Raw genomic sequence first — 19811 nt, 5'->3', positions numbered from 1 at the left:
CCTCCCCTGCTCATTCTCTCTCTCTCAAAAATAAATAAACATTAAAAAAAATTTTTTAGGGGCGCCTGGGTGGCCCAGTTGGTTAAGCATCTGACTTCAGCTCGGGTCATGATCTCACAGTTCGTGAGTTTGAGCCACACATCGGGCTGTCTGTTGTCAGCACAGAGCACCTTTCGGGTCCTCTGTCCCCCCTCTCTCTCTGCCTCTCCCCTGCTCACTCACTGTCTCTAAATAAATAAATATATATATTTTTAATTTTGTGAAAGAACCGTTTAACATTTAAATTTAAATATTACATGTGTAACATTTAAATTCCTATAGAATTTGGGTCGGCTTCCTCCTTTTAGCACCTTGCCGTAATTTTAGCTTCTGCTTCTTTCTGCAAGACTTTGCCTGTGCAAACTCCAAGAGCGCCACCTTGCTTTGCTTGCCCAGTCTGAAGGACGTACAGATGACCGTTAGCGCAGAGTGGATTTTGTGTCCCAGGTGATGCGCCCAAATAACCAGGGTTTTCCCCCAGGACTGCTGTTCGGAGGAATGCCTCCTCAGGCCAAACCAAGTTTTTCCTTGAGAAGGGGGGAGAAAGTCAAACAGGTTTCTCTATGGCGGTACTTCTCAGCTGTTTTATGGAGTTCATGAATTGTCAGGGAAGGGACTTAGAAGCTTTTTCTCAGCTTAAGTGTGGAACACTTAGGGGCCACTTTGTACTCGGCCCTGGGCTTTGTGCACACCATAGATAGGAAGGGATGGTCCAGCCCAGGACTTCCACCTCTGCTTGTTTTTTGATGACCTGTGTAATGAAGGGGTTGGGGATTTGATCTAATGGGAAACCTTGAAGAGTTTTAAACTGGGGAGTAACAAATTTGCATTTTAGCAAGAACACTTAAGCTGGAACGGATGGATGTGGGGTGGCCGGGGAACAATTGGGAGTCCGATTAAGAGGTTGCTGCGTGGTTGGTCAGTCCGTTGAGCATGGATTCTTGATCTCCCCCTCAGGTCATGATCTCAGTTCATGAGTTTGAGCCCCGCGTGGGGCTCTGCACTGGCAGTGAGAAGCCGTTTGGGATTTGTGTCTCCCTCTCTCTGTCCCTCCTCTGATGCTTTCTCAAAAAAAAAAAGAAAAGAAAAGGTGCTGCCTGGTGGCAATTCAGGCAAGACACGTTCAAGTCCTAGAATAGTGCCTGGAACGCTAAATATTTGGAAAGAATGAGAAAAAATGATAGTCCTGGAAGCCGAGAGCCTCCAAAACATTTCAAGAAGGGAGTAATAGAATATTCTGTGCTGAAGGAACAGCAAGAAATGTGTCATTCAGAAAATGTCCACGTCTAAGGGAAGGAGACTGAAGTGTCCCCCAGATTTAGGCACACGGGACAGCCTTACAGTGACAAGTTGGACTGGGTTCGGTGGGGGTGGCGAGCAGAAGTCAGCGTGAGGACGGCAGGAAGAGCAGTGAAGGAGCGCCTCGAGGAGGAGGCCGTTCTGTCACTCGGCGGAGCTGGCTCAGCCCGCCAGGGTGGGCACTAAGCACGGCCGCCCCTCCGGAGGGCGGGGACGGCGCGACACACGCTTACTAAAGCTCAGGGAAGGCCAGCAGGTACTTTTCCCGAGCACAGAGTTAAACCAAGCTCCGGGCTCGGCCCGCGGGCTCGAGATAGCCTGGGGTGGGGCGCGCGTCAATCGGCGCGAAAGCGGAAGGACTCCACGTCCCAGCCGATGCGCCCCGTCGGCGGCCGCGGAGGCCGGGCCCCCCCGAGGCCGCAGGCGGCCCGCACCTCGCCCGCCAGGGCCGGCGACAGGCCTTCAGCGCGCGGGAGCAAGATGGCCTCGGCGGGCGTCCAAGTGGGTGTGGTTCCCGGGAAGGCCCCGCCCCCAGAACGCCGCTCCAATGGGGACCGCCCCCGTGTCCATGACGACGGCGGCGGCGGCCGCCGGCTAGCTCCAGGAGGCGCCGCCGCCGCCGCCGCCGCCGCCGGGATCTCCCAGCTAGGAGCGAACCCCGGGGTGGGAGGGGAGCGGGCTCCCCCTCGCGATCGGCGGAGGCTGCCAGTCCCGTGGAGCAAGGAGGCGGTCCCGGAGGCCCAGCGACGCCCGGGAAGGAGCAGGTGTCGCGCGAAGGGCTGACATGAGCGACCAGCTGAGTCCAGCCTCGGGCAGCTAGGGGTGGACCCGGCAGCCCCACCGCTGTCCTCGAAACCCCGGGTGGGCGGTGTCCGCCAGGGGCTCCCGCTCCGCCGTCAGAGCCCAAGGGAGGGGACTTAGCCATCGAGGGCCTGGCCCCAGTGTGTACACATGGAGAAACCGAGTCACGGAACATGGAAAGGGCCGGCTTAGGGGACCTTTGGTTTTTAGCTCTATTTTAAAATTGAAGGTCCGCTCCAGGGCCCAGCCATCCCCCTTCCCAGAAATAAAAAAGCCATGGTCATGATCCCTGCCAGCTCTGTCCAGCTTCTACTTGCAACCCAACGTGTTGTATGGAGTAGAGGTCTTGGATGATCAGGGCTTGTCGGGGAATCCAACATCTCACAGGCATTCCCCCATCCCCACCCCCACCCCAAGCCTCCATTACCTACTAGGAACACATCGCATTCTGCACTGGGATTGTCCTGTTCTCAAGGGGCAGCAATGTTCCCTTATAACACGAAGGGGCTTTTTGTGACTCCTGCACGGCCTGGAGGAAGGAAGTTCTGACATGTATTTCACTCTCACCCCCTCCCCTCAGAATCTAAGAGGATGGAGCCAGATACCTGTAAGACCAGTGAATCAGAGGAAGACTTCGTTGAAGAAGAGGACTCTGGGGAGGAGTGTGTTAAAGAGGAAGCTACCATCCCCTCGAACTCTTCTCAGCAGGAACTTCCAAAGGCTGACTATAAGGAATTTGGGGATGGAGTTCCCTTATCTGTTGTAGCCAAGAAGATTCCAAAGAAAATCATAGCCCCAACTGACTCAGATGACTTAGAAGTTAGGAGGAGAAAGAGAAGGCGGAAACACAGGTAACGGGTCCCTGGACCACACCCCCCTCCACCCCCCACCACCTGCCTGGCTCCAGAAGAGAGTCACCCCCAGCCTCCCTTCAGCAGTCGGGGTCTTCCCTTTAATCTGCGAAAGAGGACAGGGAATACAGGAACATCATTAACCTTCTGGAACGAGAAAGACACAAAATCCAGAACCATTTCAGCTGGCTGGGTTTGCAGACTTAACATGTCTCTATCATCCTGGTCTTCTGTGGCTTTTAGAGAAAACGAACTGCATTGTAGATGTGCTGGGTGTCTCTTCCTCCGGGTGCCTGGCAGCCCAGGGTCTGTCCTTCATCCCACTCTGCCTGATTTCTACTGTTCCTTCATTCCAGACCCCTGGCCATCAACCTGACCAACTGCAAGTACGAGAGTGGTAAGCACCCGGTTCACTCACTCACAACACTGCGCATAAGAGGGCACCTGCAGCTTCGACTCTGGGAACGGTCCCCCAGTCGGGCTCCCAAGCCCCTGGATCTCGTTAGGCTGGCCTACAGCCTGGGCTGAGCTACTAGCAGCTGAGACATCTCTGTTCCAGTTCGTCTTGGGGTTAGGGTGGGAATCTCCACAGTTAGCTAACAAGAAAAAAAAGTGACCGGAAGTCACCATTACCCCCACCCTTCCCAGATTTTACCAGAGTTGAGAAGAGAACAGGCTAATAGAGTTTTTTTCCAAGGAAGATTGGGGGGGGGGGGCGGAATTAAAAGAAAAAAATCACCAGCTGGGTCAGCCATCTCTCTATCTCCTCTTATCTCCACCGTCATCTATGCAAGGGGCCACCCACAGTGTGAGATGTGACCCCTACGGAGAGAGGGTCAGCTCTGCAGGTCAGAAGCCATCCTAATTGAGAGAGAGGGTTGACGGGAGTAGAGAGCCAGGCTCTAGTTTTCTCCGTCACAGATTTTGGAAGGGCCTTGACAGCTTCATGAACTTGGAATTGTCACATGGTAATTAAACGGCGGAGCGGAGGTAAGAACCACCTCATCTCCCGTCCACCCTCTGGTCAAGTTACCCGAGCCAGCTGCCCTCCCGAGGCTCACTGCCAGTGGCCAGGCTGGCCCCGCTGACCTCCGTCTCTCCACAGTGCGTCGGGCAGCTCAAATGTGTGGCCTAAAGGAGGTGGGGGAGGATGAAGAGTGGACTGTGTACTGGACGGACTGCTCTGTCTCACTTGAACGAGTCATGGACATGAAGAGGTTTCAGGTACGATCTCCTGACCCAAGAGCCCCAAGGGGCTGCGGCCCTGAATGGTTACTCCCGCCCTTCTGCTCAGAAGCCCAACCCCACACCCTTTGTAGTTGTCCCTCTGGGCAGAGCAGGAAAGGCCTCGGCTAGGGGCTTCTGCTCCACTGGAAAAACTCTCCTCTTGGGTTCCTGGAACTTCTATCATAGGAAGGAGGTATATGCTGGGCACTGCTCGCCTGGAAGCATCTGTGCCCAGCTGACCCCCTCCAGGGCCGGTGAGCCCACCTGAGGGGAAGGCTGGAAGGCAGCTTCAGCACTAACCCCAGGGGCAGCTGAGTGAGCCGGCTTCTAAACAGCTTGGTCCCGCATCCGCATCCATTGAGAGTCGGCGTGGGGCGTCTGGGTGGCTCAGTCACTTGAGCATCCAACTCTTGATTTTGGCCCAGGTCGTGATCTCCTCGTTCGTGGGGTTGAGCCCCATGTTGGGCTCTGTGCTTGGGATTTTCTCTCTTCCTCTCTCTCTCTCTCTGCCCCTCCCCATTCTCACTCTCTTTCTCTCTCAAAATAAATAAATAAACATTAAAAAAAAGAGGGGTGCCTGGGTGACTCAGTCGGTGAAGCGTCCGACTTAGGCTCAGGTCATGATCTCGTGGTCCCTGAGTTCAAACCCCGCGTCGGGCTCTGTGCCGACAGCTCAGAGCCTGGAGCCTACTTCAGATTCTATGTTCTCCCCCCTCTCTCTTTGCACCCCCACCCCACTCGTCTCTGTCTCTCTCTTAAAAATAAATATTAAAAAAAAAAAAGGGACATGCAGGTGGCGGCTGTAAAACAGGCACAGTTAACAGCATTCATTGAGGGCTTACTGTACGTCAGACCCTGTGTTATCTGCTTTTATGTTCTTACCGCAATTAAATCCTCAAAAAGAACACCGAGTGGCAGATACTCTCTTGTTAAGAGGACACCAAGGCTCAGAAGTACTAAGTTCATGCAGCTAGGGTGTGGTAAAGCCAGTGAGAGCCCAGACCCTATGGGAGATTCTGCCTCCCAGCACCGGAGTTCCAGCAGGTCACCCCGGAGACGTCATACCCTGGGGGCGCCATGACCCAGCGCTCCCTGGGACTCATTCTCGATTTCCTTTTCTCTCTTGGAAAATGGTTTCTCGTTGGCTTATGCTCCCATGCCCCAGTTATCCTTACAGGACTAGTTGCTGGTGGCCTGGGGCATGTTAGAAGGTGGCTAGAAGACCCGAAGTCCTGGCGAGTCCTTCTCACTGCCCCTCGTCTCCCGACCTCAGTGTGGACATGTGTTTTGGGAGAGGCCAAGGAGGAGGTTCTCACCTGCCTTAGGGAACCTTCCTTTTCTCCCTTAGAGTATTAGGTATAGTGTTTTCCTCCTCTGTGACTTCTGCCTTGACCTTCCCGGTCCTCCTGGTGTGCCCCAGACCCCAGGGGCTGCCACTCACTCTGCTCGTGGGGGTAGGTCACCACCTGGCTCTGTTACAGAAAATCAACCACTTCCCTGGCATGACGGAAATCTGCCGCAAAGATCTGCTGGCTCGGAACCTCAACCGCATGCAGAAACTCTATCCCACGGAGTACAACATCTTCCCCCGCACCTGGTGCCTCCCTGCAGAGTGAGTGAGCCCGGCCCCCGGGGCTGATGTGCTGGGGGAGGAGAGGTTTCGCCATCTCACTTCCCTCCAGGCTCTGGCCTTGTCACCTAGAAGGTTTCAGCTGGTCACAGAAAAGTAGGTGGGAGATTGACGCTCCAGGAAGAGCACGGACAGGAGAGCAGAACCCCACTGGGGCCCTGGGACAGCTGCCACGCGCAGAAACCTTCTGACCAGCCCCCCTCTGCACACAGCTACGGGGACTTCCAGTCCTACGGTCGTCAGCGAAAAACCCGCACTTACATCTGCAAGCCGGACAGCGGCTGTCAGGGACGCGGCATCTTCATCACCCGAAGTCCCCGGGAGATCAAGCCAGGAGAGCACATGATCTGCCAGCAGTACATCTCCAAGGTGAAGGGCGCCTCCGGACCGCCAGGGCCCTGCCCCGGCCTCATCTCTCCCACTGCCAGAGGGGGAAGCCAGGCTTTGGCTCCTACCTCCTATTTCCTCTTATCAGAGCCGTGGTTCAGAGCCAGCCTGCCTCGGTCTGAATCTGAGTTTTTCCACTTCTTACATATGTGATCTTGGACAATTTTTTTTTTTAATTTCTTTAATGTTTGTTTATTTTTGAGAGAGAGACAGAGAGAGACAGAGCACGAGGGGCGGGGGCAGAGAGGGAGACACAGAATCTGAAGCAGGCTCCAGGCTCCGAGCCAACTGCACAAAGCTAGATGCGGGGCTCGAACCCATGAACCATGAAATCACGACCTGAGCTGAAGTTGGATGCTCAATGGACTGAGCCATCCAGGCGCCCCTCTATTTTTTTTTTTTTTAAGTTTACTTATTTTGAGGGAGAGGGAGGGAGAGAGTGAGCGTGAGTGGGGGAGGAGCAGAGACAGAGACAGAGACAGAGGTCCCAAGCAGGCTCTCTGCCCCCAGTGCAGAGCCGATTTGGGGCTCGAACTCACAAACCGCGAGATCATGACCTGAGCCCAAACCAGGAGTCAGTCGCTTAAAGGACTGAGCCACCCAGGTGCCCCAAATCTTGGGCAATTTCTTACCCTTTCCGTGACTCAATGTCATCATTTGTTGAGTGGGAAAAATAACAGTGACTACTTTATGCTGTATGTGGTTATTACGACAATGAAACCGGTTGTGCATCAAACACTTCAAACAACGTGTGGTATAGAATGAGCGCTTCAGAAGTATTCTTCCCCGGCGGGTTTGCGTGCTTTCAGCCCTTCCTCATTGACGGCTTCAAGTTCGATATGCGAATCTATGTCCTCATCACCTCCTGCGACCCTCTTCGGATTTTCATGTACGAGGAGGGCCTGGCCCGCTTTGCCACGATGCCCTACGCGGAGCCCAACAACAGCAACCTGGTAAGGGGCCAGACGGTGGCCCTGGGAGGGGACAGGGCGGCGCCCTCTTCTCCTGAGTGCTGAGGTTCTGTGGCGGACCAGGTAGAAAGGCTTGTTGTCGTCACCCATGAACAAGCAATGGAACCAGCGAGCACCCTAACCCCGTGGCTGGGAGGAGAGCATTCGGTGGGTGGTGACCGCTGAAAGGTCCTCCCTGGAGGACGCCAGCCCACCCCCTTCCCCAGGAGCTCACAGGACAGTTCTTAGGTGAAGAGGGCCCGCCGAGGAGCCCTTGTCCCGGGGAGGGGAAGGTCGTAGAAAAGGCAAGGAAGGGCTGGAGAGGAGTGCTTCGGGGAAGCAGTCTGAGCGCCACGGGGCCGCTCTCTTCCCAGGATGATGTCTGCATGCATCTGACCAACTATGCCATCAACAAACACAACGAGAACTTTGTCCGAGACGACGCTGCGGGCAGTAAAAGGTACTCCCGGCTCTGGTTGTGCCTTAGCCTTATAGTCTCAGCAGCCCCTGAAACTGAGGTGGCTCTTGGGAGGCTGATCGCTCAGGAAAACCACCTTCACAGACCCCTGTCCTGTGCTTGACCTCTAAATGCAGCCCTGCCCCCACCCCGAGGACCAAGCCGGGCTCCAAGCTGCCAGAAGCCCTTTGAAGTGTAAGAAATCTAGGCACAGAATTAGGGTTAGCCATAGGGAGCCTCTTGCCCTCGGCCTGGCCCCAGTGGTGTAGAAACTGGTCCTCCTCTGAGCACTGGGCCTCACAGGAAGCTGTCGACGCTCAATGCCTGGCTGCGAGAACACGGCTACGACCCCCGAGAGCTGTGGGGGCACATCGAGGACATCATCGTCAAAACCATCATCTCAGCCCATTCTGTTCTTCGCCACAACTACCGAACCTGTTTCCCCCACTATCTGAACGGAGGTACATGTGCCTGTTTTGAGATCCTTGGTTTTGACATCTTGCTGGACCACAAGCTGAAACCCTGGCTGCTGGAGGTGAGGATGATCTTCCGGACTTTGCAAAACCCGGGGCCTGAGGCCTCCCTGAGCAGGACGCCTGGGCTAGGAGTGCAGTCAGGTGGTGGAACAGAGAATGGGGGACATGGCGGCCCTGGGGTGGGTAGGAATGGCAGAAGGCAGTAGGTGTCTACACTCTTGACCTGCTGAGTCCAAGCCTAGTGATCTCTGGCCTCCACCATAGGGATCCAGGATTTGGATCCCAAGTGTTCCCCCATGGAACCTTTTTGTCTTTAGGGACACTGTATCTGTAGAGTCAGGCTGTCTGGTTTGCTCTCAGCAGCCTGTGTACTGGAGGGATCTCTGTGGCGGGGTCCCGTGGCCTTGGAAGTCAGAACATCCAGCCTCCTCAGCCGAGGCCTCTGGAGGGGGATGTCTTGCCTGGACTGTCCAGTCCGGCCTGCCCGAGGCCACACGTGCTCAGGCAGTGTAGGAAGGGTGGGATGATGACTCCTCCTGGCAGGTAAACCACTCCCCGAGCTTCACCACTGACTCCCACCTTGATCGCGAAGTGAAGGACGCACTTCTGTGTGATGCCATGACCCTTGTCAACCTCCGGGGCTGTGACAAAAGGAAGGTGATAGAGGAGGACAAGCGGCGAGTCAAGGAGCGGCTTTTCCAGTGCCACCAGCAGCCACGAGAAGCCAGGTGGGCCACGTGTCTGTCTTCTTTGTCATTACTTTCCTGACGGGAAAAGTGCTCCTGTAGGTGGCGAAGAGAGTCTGGGGGTAATGATTAGCTGTGAAGCACAATTGTGGGTTTTTTGGTGTAGATGATGCATTACGTATCACAGATAGCATGTTGGAAATTCAAAAGATCCTGTGAAGAATCCCTTCCTGTTCTCCGGCTACTCAGTTTCCCCCGGAGGAGCCAACCTATGCCATGTGTATGCTTTAGCAGTTAATGCACACATACATACATAGGTGTGCGTATAATATATACCTGTAGAAATAACTTATACAGATGTTTTTCTCCCTTTACCTACCTAGACAGTAGTGTAACTTTCACACTCTCTCTACCACGTGTAGCAACACGGCTTAGAGCTATTTTCTATTAGCTCATAAGAAGCTCTTTGCGGTTTGATTGGCTGTTTGTTTTTGGTTTTGTTTTTTAATGTTTATTTCTGAGAGCGAGAGAGACAGAGTGTGAGCGGGGGAGGGGCAGACGGGGCGGGGGGGGGGGGCGGAGACAGAGGATCCAAAGCGGGCTCGCTGCTGTCAGCAAGGATGTGAGGCTCTAACCCACGAACCACGAGATCACGACCTGCGTGGAAGTTGGGCGCTCGACCAGCTGAACCACCCAGGGGCCCCTTGTTTTTGTTTTTAACAAAGGTCCTCTAGACAGGTTATAATAATGAAACAGGAAACAGTCTAGTCATGCAACAATAAGAGGTTATTTAAATCAGCATCTTTCACCCACTGTTGTTTTAATTATAAGATGGGTTACCAACACGGTGATTTGCTGCCGATACTAAATTAATGTTAATAACACATACAAATGGAGTGGAATTGGAAGCATTCCTATTCCAGTGCTCTTCCCCACCTGGGCGATATGCAGGCCCGTGTGTATTTGGTTTGCTAGGATATCCTGAGGGCCTGGCACATAGTAGGCGCTCTCATGTGTGAATGGAGAGGAAGCAGGACTTACTGGAAATATGCTGGCTCTTCCCACAGTGGGGCTGCACATATGCCTATTATATTATGAGTGATGTCTTTCAGTGGGGAAAAGGGTTCACAACTACTGGACTTAATAAATCAAAGTACAATCACAGAACCACGTGACTACTAGGAAGCCATTTAGCAAGGTTGTATGATCCCATTTTTGTCAGAAACAAGAAAGGAAGGTAGTCGGTGGCAAAGCCAGGGTTCAGACTCGGGGGTCCCGCCCCTGAGTCCATGCTCATGACCAATATGCTAATTGCACAGTAAGATTATGGGAGGTTTTATCTTCTTTTTGCTCTTCTACATTTTTCTGTAATTAACATAGATTACTCTATGATCAGAAACCTAAAAGACCGTGAGAACTTGGAGTGCTAGCTTGCACTTAAGATGAAAACCAGATTTCTGGAAGTCAAGCCCAGATTTCCGTGGCTACACACAAGCGGGATTGGCCAGAGGGCCTTCGCAGCCCTCACTACATGGGCAGAGGCCAGAAAGGCCGTGAAGCAAGCAGAAGGTTCTCAAAGCCTTGGCCGGCCTTCTTTTCCCCACTGAACATTCTCAGAGCCCTCCCGACTCACTCTGGAGCTTGGTTTCCCTAGGCGAGAACAAACTGAACTGTCGCACGCAGCGATACTGGACCAGGAACGCCATGAGGACTCCCACCTCGGGGGGTACCGGCGGATCTATCCCGGGCCTGACACGGACAAGTACGCACCCTTCTTCAAGCACAACGGCTCCCTCTTCCAGGAGACTGCTGCTTCCAAGGCTAGAGAGGAGTGTGCCAGGTACTTTGCCTTGCCTTGTCCTCTGTCCACTTGGGGGGGGGGGGGAAGGGGCGCATATCCTGAAGCTGAACTGCTCACCAGCAGGGTAGAGAGGAAGCCAGACACTTGAGCCAAGAGGAATGGAGTCATAAATTCTTTCGGACTCAGTAACTCCATATAGGAGGTTTCCCATTTCCCCCCTCATTCTTCTCTTGTCTGCCTCCCAGACAGATCTGATTTCCCACTCCCCCATCCCCACTTCCCCTCACCCTGCCTCCCCCCAACCTAATCTCTCCAGTGTCTGAAGCTGCTGTGTCTTGTCAGACAGCAACTGGAAGAGATCCGCCTTAAGCAGGAACAGCAGGAGACCTCAGGAAGTAAGAGGCGGAAGGAGAGCCGGGACCAGAACCAGGGTGAATCAGCGGGAGAGAAGAGCCGATGCAGGGCCGGGCTCCGGGGACTTCCGGCCCACTTGGCTTACAGGAACCGGAACCGGGAGAAAGAGGTGTCCGGGGTTTGGTAGCTCTTGCCTTTCAACAGGAAATAGGTTGGGTCTAGAGAAGGGAGGGAGAGGGAGAGGAGTTCCTAATGAATACGTTGGATCTGACCTCGCAGAACGGGGGCTGGGGGTGGGGGTGGGGAAGAGAATGGACAGCAAAGGGGACCTTCCACCAGGGTCAGGGAATGCACAGAGGCAGAGCAGGCAGGAGTCCCGCAGCCATCGTCGTCGATGGTTTGGGACTCGCTCTCGGAGATCTTGCGTTCAGCCCTCATGTACCTCACAGCTGCTCCCCGTACACGTGGATACCATGCATCCTCAAGAAATCGTGGAAGAGGAGGAGCTGGAGCGGATGAAGGCCCTGCTACAAAGGGAGAATCTCATCCGAAGCCTCGGTATCATAGAGCAACTCAGCCACATGCTGCACCCCAGCCACCGGGGCCACAGAAGGCTTCACGAGTATCGGGTGAGGGTCCCTGCGCAGCATCTCGCAGAACCAGGGAACAAGGGCTGCGCCGGCACACAGGGGTGGCCGCGGCCCAGAAGGCTAACGTGATGGTGTCTGGCAGGCACGGAGCCTGGGAGAGCATCTCCTGCTGGGCGCTGGGAAGGGGTCTCTTGGTTGCTTTTGCATTTGCTGCCACGCTCCCTGGTGTTTAGTAATGACATCCGGCAAAGTGCAGCTCCTGACCTACTCGCAAGAGATGTGTTCTCTTTATTCCAGCCTTGCAATAACCCCAAACTCCTGCCTGACGAATAAGAAGGCCACCACCCTCAGTGGCTTCTGTGTAATCTCTCTCTAGCCCTGCCAGTGCCGTGGCTCTAACGGGAGATAAGCAAACAGACTTGGGCCAAGAGAACAGCTGCCGCATTCACTGTTCCCTGGGCAGGTGTCAAGCCTGTTGGGTCTTGTTTTTGCTGAGCCCCCAAGGAGTAATTGGTTAAATAGCGGCCACGGCCTAGAAGAGACGTTTCGGTTACCTATTTTCTTCCTCCAGTCCATCCAGCCTCACAAGAAGTGTGGTAAGGGGCTGCTCTTCTCCTCTAGCCTAGATTTCACCAGGACGGGCTGGGCAATCAAGAACTGCAATCTGTGAGTCTGGTCCCACTGGTCCTCCTGAGAGGGGCCACCAAAGAGCAGGGCCCTCCTCACTTCCTGCATCCAGTTCGGCCCCACGAATTGATCCCCAAGATCTTAGGGCCACAGCCAAGCATGAATGCTGCAATTCCACATCATTCCTGGTGCCATCTACAGCCCAAGAACTTCAGCTGGATAAGAGATCGAGCAGCCAACGGCCCCTCTTCGTTGTCAATGAAAGCATCGGGAAGGCACTGTTTTCCCAGTGCCAGAGTCAGGCTCAGTAGCCGTAAGTACGCAAAACTAGCTCTGGTCACTCTGACTTGTGCAAATTCCCACTGGCAAACATTACAGCTGGGACAGTCCCAAAACACCACAGGGCACTTCCACCAGTGTGGGAATGGGATGGGTAGTGGACCCATTACCTCCTCTACATACTGGACCCTGGGAGAAATGGCAGTACAGTCCTAGCACTCAACAAACACAACAGGGAAACAGACAAGTAAACAATTACGATACAGTGTGGCAAAGATGCTGGAGGGAAGCAAGGGATGCCATTCTTCTGTGTTGGTAATTGGGTGACAGTTGGTAAAGAGGGAGTGAATCTCCTGTGAATACCAACTCAGGGGGACCCATGTTTCCACTGCAGAAGGCCAAGCCAGCAGAAGGCTAGAAGCCATAAACACAGCCCTGGCAGGATCAGTGCCATCTTCTTTAACCCCAAAGCAGGGCTATCTTCTGCAACCGGAAAGAGTGGCAAGTAGCTCATGGACTCACTGCACCTTGCCCTCGGTGGTAGACACCCAACACAGTGCACCCAAGGCCCAGGATCTCACTCTCTGCCCTGCCTCTACGCCCCTGATGCAGCATACCACTCCACTCCTTGACATCAGCCACCACCGGTAAATGCAGGACGGAAGCCCAGCACTCCACCTCTCCTGGAGAACCCCCTCAAGTTTCCGAAGGCGCAGAGGGCCTTCAATCTTCGCTAAATGAAAGACTGCCACCAGGCTTCAGTTTGAAAAGTCCTGGCCAGGAACCCTGCTTGAACAAGGCAAAACACAAAGACATCAAGAATTCCTCAATACCCTAAGACTATTTCCAGATCCGTAAAGACTAAAAGATGAAGAGGAGCCAGGGCCGGCATCTCCGCCCTTCAAACCTTAGCCTGGATTTATCGCTAGGAGATGGGTCTGAACGCTGGGTGCAGCCCGGGGCTGGAGGTCATCCTGGCGACAAGGGGCCCCCTTCCCAGAGGAGCCGAGTGCCCAAGGCACGGGGCAGTCGCCATCGGACGACCGCCAAGGAGACGCCCTTCCCCCTGCCGTGGCGGAGACAGGCCGGCCTGGGCAGCCATGGGGGCGGAGGGGTGGCTCTTGGCAGAGGACTCCGACTTTTTATTAAAGTTTATGGCGTTTTCCAGGAGCGTTCTCTAGCTCATTCCGGCCCTTGCGTTCCAGGGTAAACGCTCGCCACTATTCCTCTCCGGAAGGGTGAACCGCAAGCAGGTTCAATCCCAGCTAACGCACCCTCAGCCGGAAGCGGAAACCACGCACGACCATCCTGGCTTTCGCCGCGCCCTTCCACTTCCGGCCCCGCCCCCAGATTTCCGGTCTCTCTGCCCCTCTCGGACTGTCCCGTGCAGTTTTTGTCGACATGGCGGTCGTTCTGAACCTCTTGCTGGGCTTGCGTGCTCGTGCTGCCGTGGCTCGCTGTGGTTTCGCGACCCGGGGGATGGTAGACCCGGGCACGCTCGGCCGGGAGCCAGACCCCGATTCCGACTGGGAGCCGGAGGAGCGGGAGCTGCAGGAGGTGGAGAGGTACCGGCTGCTTCCCGGGCCCTCAGCCTGAAGCAGGGCTTCGCGCCCCCTTGGAGCCGGGCGTTGTAGCGCCGCATCCGCCGCAGCCCTTGTTTCTTACCCGTTGTCAGGGGGCGCAGGGGCAGGTGTGCGGCTCCTTTGGGACGGCACGTTTCTTCACCAATGACGTGTTTCATCACCCGTTTAGAAAGTTCGGCATGCTTACGGGCTGTTTTAGGGATTAGATTTCTGGGGAGGTTACAGACGTGGCCTGGTTTCCCTTGCAAACAAAGAGAAGAGGGCTGGGCCTGTGATTTAGCGCGAGGCTCTTCAGCTACCCGTTTTGCTCCCACGCTTGGCTTCTGCCATTGGTTCTCTCCCCCAGCACCCTGAAACAACAGAAAAAAGCCGCCCGATTCCAGAAAATTCGGAGGCAAATGGAGGCGCCGGGTGCCCCGCCCAGGACCCTGACGAGGGAAGCGATGGAGCAGATCCGGTGAGAATCATTGTCATAGTTTACTTTTTATCATTTTAAGTTTTCTAAATGAAAAGGAGAATAGATGAATTTCCATAAGCCCGTCATCTAAATTTAGTAGTTTTTAACATGAGGACACGGTTCGTTTTTGCTGAAATTTTAGAATAGTAAGCTGTAGACCTCACAGCCTTTAACTTCAAAATAGTTGTCATGACGTTCTTAAGCTAATGTCAGGGATGGGGACTTACAAGGTTATGTACGTTTTTCGGAAGAGTAAACCCATATCATTAAAATCTTAGATCCCTTTTTAAGTTTTAAGTTTGTTCTGAATAACAATGCGTGGCATATAGTTCAAAATTAGAACATTATTTGGACACATTGAGAAGTTTTAATCCCTGCCAGTCTTCAGTGAGACTATTTTTAATGAATTTTTGTGCCTTTTTCCAGGTTTCCTTAAGCAAATACAAGCGACTATGAATGTAGATTGTTAACTTTTCTTTTTTTTTTTTTTTTGCATGTTTAAAAAAAATTTTTTTTTAACGTTTATTTATTATTGAGAGACAGAGAGGCACAGAGTGTGAGCAGGGGAGGGGACAGAGAGAGGGGGAGACACAGAATCCGAAGCAGGCTCCAGGCTCTGAGCTGTCAGCACAGAGCCCAACATGGGGCTCGAACTCACAAACCATGAGATCACGACCTGAGCCAAAGTCGGTCGCCTAACCAACTGAGCCACCCAGGCGCCCCTACTTTTATTTTCTTAAGCACAAACAGTATAATACTGTAAATACTCTTCTACACGTTTTTTTTTTTTTTCATATAGTTTTTGGTTGTTTTTTTTTTTTAAGATCTTATTTTCACATAATTTTTACACTCAACACGGCACTTTAACTCACAACCCAGAGCTTAAGAGTCTCATGATCCATTGGCCCAGCCAGCCAGGTGCCCCTTTTCACATATTTCATAGATCTTTCCTTTTCAGAAGACAAAGCTCTTTTTTGAAGAAGTAATAGTAAATCGTAATTTTTGTTTTTAATTTTAAGTAATCTTTGTGCCCAACGTAGGGCTCACACTCGGGACCCTGAGACCAAGAGTTGCATGCCCTACTGGCTGAGGCATCCAGGCGCCCCAGCAGATCATAATTCAGTTAACCAGTCTTTTATGAAGTGTGCTTCGGTTGTTTGCATTCACTTGCTATCACAGATAGTACTCTGATGAGTAACTTCGTGTACACCTCGTTCCACATACCTTCCACGTGTATTTGTTGTGTACGTTCCCAGAAGTAGAGTTGCCGCGTGGAAGGACACGTGGATTTGCCTTTTGATGAATATTGCTAAGTTGCCTTCTGTAAGCTGTGTGTCATTTCCCATTCCCATCAGAGTGACTCTGAAACAGACACTTAGAATGAAGGGGATTCTATAGAGCAAGGAGATTTTGTGAGCCTGTAGCACTTCTCTCGTGTCCACTTCCTTTCCTTTCTGGAACAACTGCTCTTCCAAATCTTCCTGTCACCTCCCCTTCTGTGGCTAATAAACGTCCTTTTACTTCAGAGAAAAAATTGGCCATTAATTAAGAGCTCTTTAAATGTTTCTTTATTTTTGAGAGAGAGAGAGCTTGAAGGGGGAGGTGGCGGGCAACAGAGGATCTGTGCTGACAGCAGAGAGCCAGCCCGATGTGGGGCTCGAACTCAGGTCATACCTGAGGTGAAGTCGGGTGCCTAATCGAGTGAGCCACCCGGGCACCCCTAGAGCCCTTTAAAGCTTCTTAGTCTTCCTCCTTATTTTCTTTGCTCAATGTTAATACCCTTATTTACATCCCAGGGGAAGTGGTAGCCCTTCATTTGTCTAGGACCCATCCTCTGTGTGCACTAAGTCTTAGATGTATCTAATTCCCCAGAGACCTACCGTCAACTTCAGGTTCTCCCTCACCGTTTGTTCCTTGGCTGCCTACCCTTTCTTGTTTTGTTACAACAATGAAACTATTGTCCACAAATCTTATCAGTGACTTCCTCAATGCTAGGCATTCCTGCCATTCCAGTCTCTAGCCTCCCTAACGTTTTTTGCAGCGTGTGACCCTGTAGTCTGCTTTCTTGAGATTCTTTCTTCCCTTGACCCATGGTACTACTCACTTCTCTTTCTAGGACTCCTTTTCTCAGTTTCCTTCCTGGGGTACCCTTAGAGTTGTGTCCTTGGTCATTTTATCTCCACACATTTCCCTGCCTAAAGCCAGCCACTCACGTGGCTTCAGCCACCATTGGTCTTGGCTTGTGACTTCCAAGTCTGTCGTCTCCCATCTGTGTTTATCTTTTGACTTGTATATATTCAACTGTGCGCTAGCCCATCTCTGTTTGAGTGTCACGTAGGTTCTTCAAACTGAACATAATCGCAAACTCAACAAGAGAGAATTTATTGTTGTTCCCTGGCAATTTCACTTTGTTCCTGTTTTCCCCATACCCCTGAATGTTCCCACCAAACACTCGAACTGAAATCTGGAATCTCTGCCTACTTCTACCTCCAGTTATTTAGTCCTTACCAAGTTCTTCCGTTTGGCCTTCCTAAAATATTCCTCAACTCTCTTCCTTCTCTGCTTTCATTGCGGCTGCCTCAGTTCAGACTGCCTAGATTACCATGAAAGCCTCTGGGCTGATCCTTCCATTTCTAGTGTTGCCACTGAAAACTACCCCCTAGATTGAGCTGAAAAAGGAAAAGCTGCTCATGGCATTCCACTGCTTAAACTCCTTCCTGGATCTGCTTGTGGTTTGCCATAGCTTGGATGTCCTGAATGGCAATTCTTTTGCTGTTTTTTTTAATTCTTTTTTTTTTTAATGTTCATTTATTTATTTTTGAGAGAACATGTGCGTAAACGGGGGAGGGGCAGAGACAGGGACAGAGAGAATTCCAAGTAGGCTCCGCACTGTCAGCACAGAGCCTGCCATGGGGTTCGAACCCATGAACCACAAGATCATGACCTGAACTGAAATCAGGAGTCGGACGCTTAACCGACTGAGCCACCCGGGTGCCCCCGCCTTCTTGCTATTTTTGAATATACCCACTTAAAAAAAAAATCCTCCCTTGATTCACTGTTGATTTGGGGATAAACTTCAGAGTCGGAAGCATGACATCATCTTGCTTCTGGCCTCACTGTTAGACAAGTTGAGCTGTTGCCAGCAATGGTGATGTGCTGTTTTGCATTTTACATGCTGCTCTCGAGACCTACCATCAATACCTTTGAGGGGCGCCTGGCTGGCTTGGTCAGAAAAGAGTACGACTCTTGATTTCAGGGTTTGTGAGTTCAAGCGGCACATTGGGTGTAGAGGTTACTTAAATAAATAAGACTTAAAAAAAAAAAATACTTTTGAGGGGGCACCTGGGTGGCTCAGTCGGTTAAGCGTCTGATTTCAGCTCAGGTCATGATTTCATGGTTCATGAGTTCAAGCGCTGTGCTAGGCTCTGTGCTGACAGCTCAGAGCATGGAGCCTGCTTTGGATTCTGTGTCTCTCTCTCTGCCCCTTCCCCACTCGTTCCCTGCTCGTGCTCTGTCTTTCTCTCTCAAAAAGAAACGTTTAAAAAAATTGAAAAAAAAAATACCTTTGATGTTTTCTTTCTGCCAGCTTATTACTCCTCTTCATCCTTTTAGGCCTCATAGAGGGACTTCTGAAGCAATTCCTGAGCCACCCGGCAAATGTTGTGATAGCCTGTTCCTGGGTCCTCTGGGTGCTCTCACAGCATTCTCTGCTATGCCTTACCACAGTAGTGTTGTATGTTAATATGTCTCCACTACTAGATTGTATGTACTCTGAAAGGAAGGACAGTATTCATGCATCCCCAGGATCTAGCTGGGGCCTGGTACACACTGGGAGTTTAGTTCTTGTGAAATAAAAGTGACCTAAGAGTGGTTGGGTGTTGCTGTCGGTGTATGGGAACGGAACATAGCCATTTGGTGGCACAAGATAGAGACCGTGTTCGTGCTTTTTCCAAGCCCTCTTCTTTTCACACAAATATAACTAGTATTATCAGTTAGGTACTCTGATAGCAGACTTTTTCACAACTTGAAAACCTGCTTCTTTTTCCCATAGATATTTGCGTAAAGAATTTGCAGAGTCCTGGTCAGTTCCCAGATTAGCTGAAGGCTTTGGTGTCAGCACTCATGTGATCCGGAGGGTTTTAAAGAGCAAGTTCGTACCCACATTGGAGCAGAAACTGAAGCAGGATCAAAAAGTCCTTAAGAAACCTGGGCTCGCCTTCTCGTTCAGACAGCTCCCAGGTTCTCAGGATTCCTTGAAGCCGCTCTCCACGAGCCACTCTGGGTCAGGCTCTTCGTTGATGCCAGCAGATGAAACGTCATTCAAAGGCTGGGGTCACAGCACAGCTTTGAAAGTGATAGAATCGAACACTCACAGTACACCAAGGAGACAGAAGGGAGGGGATAAAGGAATCCAGGATCCGCAGCGGGAGCACTCTGTGCCTGTTGCAGATCTAGGTCACGGGCAAGAGCTGCAGAAGTGCCCCACCAGCGATCGTGCGGGTTCTAGACGAGCTGACGGTGACGGATTGCCAACTGCCAAGAAGCTGGAAGAGTTGAAGGCGCAGGACCCAGGTGACCAGAACTTCAGCAGCAAAGTAGTCCAGAGGGGGCGAGAGTTCTTTGACAGTAACGGGAACTTCTTGTACAGAATTTGAGCTGGAGCCTGGTTTGTGGAGATGCCACCTGAAACGCAGCTGGGAGAGTAGGTTTGGAGCTGCCTGGACTTTTGTGTGTGGATCGTCCACCTTGGGATGGGAGGAAATGATGAGCCTGGACCATGGGAGGAAACAGCTGCTCAGATATGAATCTGACAAGAGGGCAGTGAACTTCACAGGGCCAATGTGTATGGCAGGGCAGGGTTAATGACTGGCTGGGTAGACTCCAGTGTCCTGGAGCTCTGCTCCTGATCTGACCCATGTGGATCTTCAGTACTCCCCATTTTTGCCCGTGTTGCATGCGTTGTTAGAACTTTTCTGTGAAATTTGCAGTATATGTTTGGAAAAAAATGAAAAGTTTGCCTTCTGATCTCATTTACTTCTTGATTAATGAACACTAATAGTTCTGGAACTGCTTTATCAGTAGAATGTTTTCATTATGTGCAAAAGAAAATAAAATGTAGCAGTTTGTGTTGATTGGTGCTCTCTGGGGTGGGAAAAGTGAGGGTTCGAAGAGACCAGAGGTCCTTTGTCATTAAACATTAGAAGAGAGATGGGGCCAGAGGAGTTCCCAACAAAGGACACTTTGTAGATCACCCTGCTTAGTAATTGATGTTGACAGCTAAAAATTAGGACATCATACCTTCGCTGGATCACCTGGT

General features: G+C 52.0%; 2 protein-coding genes across 10 annotated transcripts; both read left to right on the top strand.

The window, feature by feature from the left end:
* The first annotated feature begins 1926 nt into the window (after positions 1-1926).
* Positions 1927-13621, top strand: LOC102960136 (tubulin polyglutamylase TTLL13). Of its 9 annotated transcripts, none has more exons than XM_042988035.1 (16): positions 1927-2102; positions 2720-2746; positions 2848-2990; positions 3347-3387; positions 4096-4214; positions 5699-5829; positions 6060-6216; positions 7044-7187; positions 7559-7644; positions 7945-8176; positions 8661-8845; positions 10458-10643; positions 10947-11127; positions 11408-11587; positions 12170-12488; positions 12849-13621. In XM_042988035.1, the coding sequence occupies exons 5-16, from the start codon at positions 4113-4115 to the stop codon at positions 13103-13105; spliced, it is 2160 nt and encodes a 719-aa protein (XP_042843969.1). In that variant the 5' UTR covers positions 1927-2102; positions 2720-2746; positions 2848-2990; positions 3347-3387; positions 4096-4112; the 3' UTR covers positions 13106-13621. The 9 variants fall into 9 exon arrangements, with proteins under 9 accessions (XP_042843969.1, XP_042843963.1, XP_042843962.1 ...); XM_042988030.1 differs by having other exon boundaries at positions 2019-2102; positions 2720-2990; positions 12170-12214; positions 12377-12488; XM_042988033.1 differs by having other exon boundaries at positions 2019-2102; positions 2720-2990; positions 12175-12214; positions 12377-12488; positions 12849-12941.
* A 161-nt stretch (positions 13622-13782) lies between these two features.
* NGRN (neugrin, neurite outgrowth associated) lies at positions 13783-19620 on the top strand. The gene is made up of 3 exons (XM_007099112.3): positions 13783-14019; positions 14384-14494; positions 18546-19620. The coding sequence occupies exons 1-3, from the start codon at positions 13856-13858 to the stop codon at positions 19147-19149; spliced, it is 879 nt and encodes a 292-aa protein (XP_007099174.2). The 5' UTR covers positions 13783-13855; the 3' UTR covers positions 19150-19620.
* Positions 19621-19811: the final 191 nt, after the last annotated feature.

The sequence above is a fragment of the Panthera tigris genome, chromosome B3, assembly GCF_018350195.1.
Source record: "Panthera tigris isolate Pti1 chromosome B3, P.tigris_Pti1_mat1.1, whole genome shotgun sequence".
In the NCBI taxonomy this organism is placed as follows: domain Eukaryota; kingdom Metazoa; phylum Chordata; class Mammalia; order Carnivora; family Felidae; genus Panthera; species Panthera tigris.
The sequence above is the reverse complement of the archived record's forward strand: the minus strand, read 5'-3'. Positions and strand labels throughout refer to the sequence as shown.

Bases quoted from the DNA above. Each gene is read 5' to 3' on its own strand.
- LOC102960136 (XM_042988029.1), top strand. From the start codon at position 2,731: ATGGAGCCAGATACCTGTAAGACCAGTGAATCAGAGGAAGACTTCGTT. The intron at 2,991-3,346 runs GTAACGGGTCCC...CCTTCATTCCAG, and splicing joins AAGAGAAGGCGGAAACACAG to ACCCCTGGCCATCAACCTGA. The intron at 7,188-7,558 runs GTAAGGGGCCAG...CTCTCTTCCCAG, and splicing joins AGCCCAACAACAGCAACCTG to GATGATGTCTGCATGCATCT.
- NGRN (XM_007099112.3), top strand. From the start codon at position 13,856: ATGGCGGTCGTTCTGAACCTCTTGCTGGGCTTGCGTGCTCGTGCTGCC. The intron at 14,020-14,383 runs GTACCGGCTGCT...TCTCTCCCCCAG, and splicing joins GAGCTGCAGGAGGTGGAGAG to CACCCTGAAACAACAGAAAA. The intron at 14,495-18,545 runs GTGAGAATCATT...TTTTTCCCATAG, and splicing joins GAAGCGATGGAGCAGATCCG to ATATTTGCGTAAAGAATTTG.